The 4,462-nt window shown below is 37.3% G+C and overlaps 1 protein-coding gene across 1 annotated transcript in view; it reads right to left on the bottom strand.

Moving 5' to 3' along the window:
* The window catches only part of tspan18b (tetraspanin 18b), a 26,665-nt gene extending 22,822 nt beyond the window's left edge, over positions 1–3,843 (bottom strand). Inside the window, exon 1 of the mRNA XM_016236989.1 lies at positions 3,774–3,843. Within this exon, the coding sequence (XP_016092475.1) occupies positions 3,774–3,776 (3 nt within the window). The 5' untranslated portion in view covers positions 3,777–3,843. The remainder of the gene's footprint in view (positions 1–3,773) is intronic.
* Between the last annotated feature and the right edge of the window lie 619 nt (positions 3,844–4,462).

The raw sequence follows: 4,462 nt of genomic DNA, 5'->3' as shown, positions 1-4,462 counted from the left end.
CACACACACACACACACACACACACACACACACCCGCACGCACGCACGCACGCACACACACACACACTGGTTTCCATTTTTTGTAGGAACTCTCCATAGGCGTAATGGTTTTTATACTGTACAAACCGTATTTTCTATCGCCCTACACCAACCCTACTTGAGTGCTCTGTGTTTGGGCAAATACCGAGCTAGGAACCCTCTCTCCAGACAAGGGGGGAGTGCTCCGGGTTCGGGGAAATTACCGAGCTCTGAGCCCTCTCCCCGGACAGCACGCCAAACACGCATAACCTTTACTCTGTTTATTATATGTAAGTGTGAACTCTATTCTGTGTGATTTATAAGCTTGTTTCCTCATGGGGACCAAACAAGGTCAAAATTTACTGGTATTACTATACTTGTGGGGACATTTGGTCCCCATAACGTGATGAATACCAGGTACACACACACACACACACACACACACACACTCATAGAATATTCAAGAATATTTTTTTTCTTCATAAAAGATTACATACAACAAAGAAAGCATGAGAAAGTAAAGCTGCAAAAGAGTACAACAGTCCATTTCCAGGATATTTAAGGTTTTTCCAGTGAAATACAATGCCTACAATCGTGGAGCAAGATTACATTTACAAAGACAGCACTCTAAAATGAAAAAAAAAAACCAAACTCTTTTATTAACCTCTTTCGCTCCCAAATCAATGGGGGGGAGTGCTCCGGGTTCGGGGAAATTACCGAGCTCTGAGCCCTCTCCCCGGACAGCACGCCAAAGACGCATAACCTTTACTCTGTTTATTATATGTAAGTGTGAACTCTATTCTGTGTGATTTATAAGCTTGTTTCCTCATGGGGACCAAACAAGGTCAAAATTTACTGGGATTACTATACTTGTGGGGACATTTGGTCCCCATAACGTGATGAATACCAGGTACACACACACACACACACACACACTCATAGAATATTCAAGAATATTTTTTTTCTTCATAAAAGATTACATACAACAAAGAAAGCATGTCACAGTAGCAATAATGATTATAAAATCCTATTTAATAATTCAACAACAGGTTTTGACAAATGATAATGATCAAATTTAAAGATTTGATTTATGGAGTTATTTATAATTCCATAAAAATTGAACCTTTAACATTTGTCATAACCTATAATTACTTTAAAATATTCAGAGTTTATAGTTATTATTGTCATTGTGACAGCCACACTTTGTTGTATGTAATTTTTACAAATAAGTTTGTATCTGATGTATTTACTTGACTGTCATTTGTCAATCAATATTCATATTGATCAAATTACACAGAAAAGATGAATATAAAAAAAATTCCAAGAAAAAAATTATTTTATACATAGTATAAAAATCTAAAGACAGCTGGAACAGGTGGGTTATTGCCACAGGAAGTTGTTCATCTTTCCCAAACAGGGGGGGAAACATGACACATGATTTTCAATGATTTGTAACAACTATATTAGCAAATGTTTCCATTTATTTCTCTTAATAAAAAGTGGATGATGCATCACGCATGTGAAATTCATCTCTAAACATGTTACGATTTATCATTAACTGCACATTGCTCTTAAGGACACATCCTAGCCTCCCCTTGCTTTGCACTATACAAGGATCTGAGAGAATCATACTGTAAATGATGTGGAAATTAACAGAATTAAATGTGTATTGAGCTCCTTCATTCTGAGGTACAGTGTGAATGAGTCCCGCATGATTAATATGAAAATATTGATGTGAAAATTTAGAAATGACAGACGCCATTACACAGCATCAGACTCAAGTGGCCACTTGAGAGCTCCAATCTCCAGCATTGTTATAGATGGATGGCGTGGAGATGATTATTATGGAGAGTTACCATTTGTTATAAAGTGCCATCAGTTTAACTTTAGATACTGTCTGCGGCATGACAGCTTCCACAGTAAATACAGGATGGCTGATTTTCATTTCCATCTTTGCAGATGCTTTCTTTAACAAAGCAACCTAAAAGGCACGAAGGGCAAAAATAAAAGTCAAACCACAAATCTTCATCAACATAGCATTTTGCTTATTTGGCATTTGAGGGTCGGCTTTAGAGGGTGAACAGAGCGGTTGATGCATCTCTGTCAGCGGGACCTTTAACTTTGAGCACCACGTATGTGTATTGCTGGTATGTGTGTGGAATTTTAATGCACTGAGTTTTAATGCAAATCAGTTCCCCACAAAGACTGGATCCCAGCCATGACAGAGAAATAAAAGATGCCGCTTCTGTATAAGACAATCACCTCCCTGCTGTTGACAGTGTCACAATGGCTTTGTGCACCACCAGCCAAACAACAGTGTCAACACAATGATTTCACTGCATTACGACTCAGTTCATTTTTGTGTAGCATTTCCTTTTTAATGAAGCTATCTGCTAGATATGGTGCATGGAATGTGCACTGTGTGGAAGAGGCAAAATTTGCTTGCATGGACTGGATTAATGTTGTATTGATTGGTGAATTTACAAAGCAATTATTATGTATAGCAAAATCACTGCCCTGAATTGAGCAAATCCCATCTACACTGGTAAAAGGTATTGATTGTGATTATCATAGCTGTGAAGAGAAAGACAAAGCACAAAGAGAGGACGTATGTAATGCACAATACAAGAAATTTGTATTTGAAATTTGTGAATTATTATTTACATTTTTTTCCATACAATGTGACAATGTCCGTCAAACTGTAAAAATGATTAAACCACCATAAAAGTGGTTTCATATGAGACTTCTGAAGTCATATGTCACCTTTGTTTAAGGAATGAGTTGTTATTCACAGAAAATGTTCCCATCTGCCAAAGCTCTGAAATCTTATCTGAATTTGCATTCAGATTAAAAAATGCAGCAGGTTTGACGTCCTTGACACCAAATTCCATTGTGTTGTAGCCGAATGTGACAACCAAGTTTGAATATACAGAATGGAGAATGAAATCTGTGCTGCAGAGAACTGGAAATATTTTAAATTTGAGTCTTTTCTTCACACAGAACTATGGAGTGATTTCAAAAGACTGAAACTATTACACGAGTTATAAGAACAACATTCTTTTTGAGCATTTTTTTACACTGAATGGCAAAGAGCAGTGTAAAGATTCTTCAAAACTTAACCTTTTGTCTTAAGGTGCAGTCGCATTTACTGTTATTTAATGGACTTTCAAGGGCAGAATCCAGTCATTTTAGTAAGAATCCATGCGACCAAGAATTTTTCATTAGGGTGAAAGATTTCACCGTGTAGATTTTGAAAACAGGTCCAAGTTGCTCACGTGAACTTGTGCCACTGACCAACAGAAAGCTGCTTGGTTTGGAAGTGAATTCATACATCGTTACACTATTGACATGACAACAGACAAAATTGCCTATGAAATTCTACAGAAATGTATGTGTTAATGTGACTTTACACTTGAAAAAAATAGTAAGCGTCTAGTGTTGTGTAAATAATGCTAGATACTGTTCGCAGCAGGTATATGTTAGATGCTCTTCAAACAAAGTGTAAATGTAAGTAATATTCTCTGTGGTACTAAATAAAAAATATCTGCGCAATAGTGGGCGGAGTAAGTGAAAATAGCCTTCGCAAACAAAGTTGGCTATTTGAAATTAGTGTAAATAGACACTGCCGAAAAGAAAAAGTAACATCAGCCATGTTTATAACCGAACTTAAAACAGAATGAGGGTCGATTTCAGTTGAACTATCGCTTTAAGAACACACAGATGCTCTGTTTATGTTAATAAGCAAAAGCACCTACCATGAGTTCTTTGATGTGGTTCAGGGTTCAGGTCAAAAGATGCAGTGCCTCTGCTCTCTCTTTCCGTCTGCAATGGCATTTAAGATCGACCACAGCGTACACTGATTGGTCATTCCCTGGTAAATTGATTTGTTTCTTCTGACCTTACAGTCTGAGGGGACCGTGCGCTCTTTAATTGTGTTCTCTACACTTGCAAACATTGTTTCCTCCATCTAGACTCAACAAGGGGTTTGAACAAAAGAGCTCAAATGGCATCTGCATTATGTTTATCTGTGTCTATGCTAAAGGTCCCTTTTCGGTCTGCGGTATATTTGAACAACGCAGGATGCCTTAAAGTTCAATGCTAATAGATGACCACAGAGGATGTGAGTGTTGTTATTTGTCATTATACACTTTCACTGCTCTACCTCTTCCCCTCTCTGTTCATGATCATGCTATGCTATTCACATACACGATGAGGGACACATCCTACAGGACGTCTGCCCCTCTGGAAGGATGTGATGTGATACGGTAAAACAGTTTGTGATACGGTAAAACAGTAATATTATGAAATATTATTTCAATTTAAAATAACTACTTTTTCAAAAATAACACAAATTCTTCTCAGAAGCACCCATTGTACTTATAAAGAACCTTAAAAACACCTGGGGAGTGAATGACAAAACTATTATAAGTGTAAAGCACTTACT

This window comes from Sinocyclocheilus grahami, unplaced genomic scaffold (assembly GCF_001515645.1).
Source record: "Sinocyclocheilus grahami isolate Dianchi unplaced genomic scaffold, SAMN03320097.WGS_v1.1 scaffold503.1, whole genome shotgun sequence".
Taxonomy (NCBI): Eukaryota; Metazoa; Chordata; class Actinopteri; order Cypriniformes; family Cyprinidae; genus Sinocyclocheilus; species Sinocyclocheilus grahami.
Note: the sequence above shows the minus strand (reverse complement) of the source record. Positions and strands in the feature narration are given on the sequence as shown.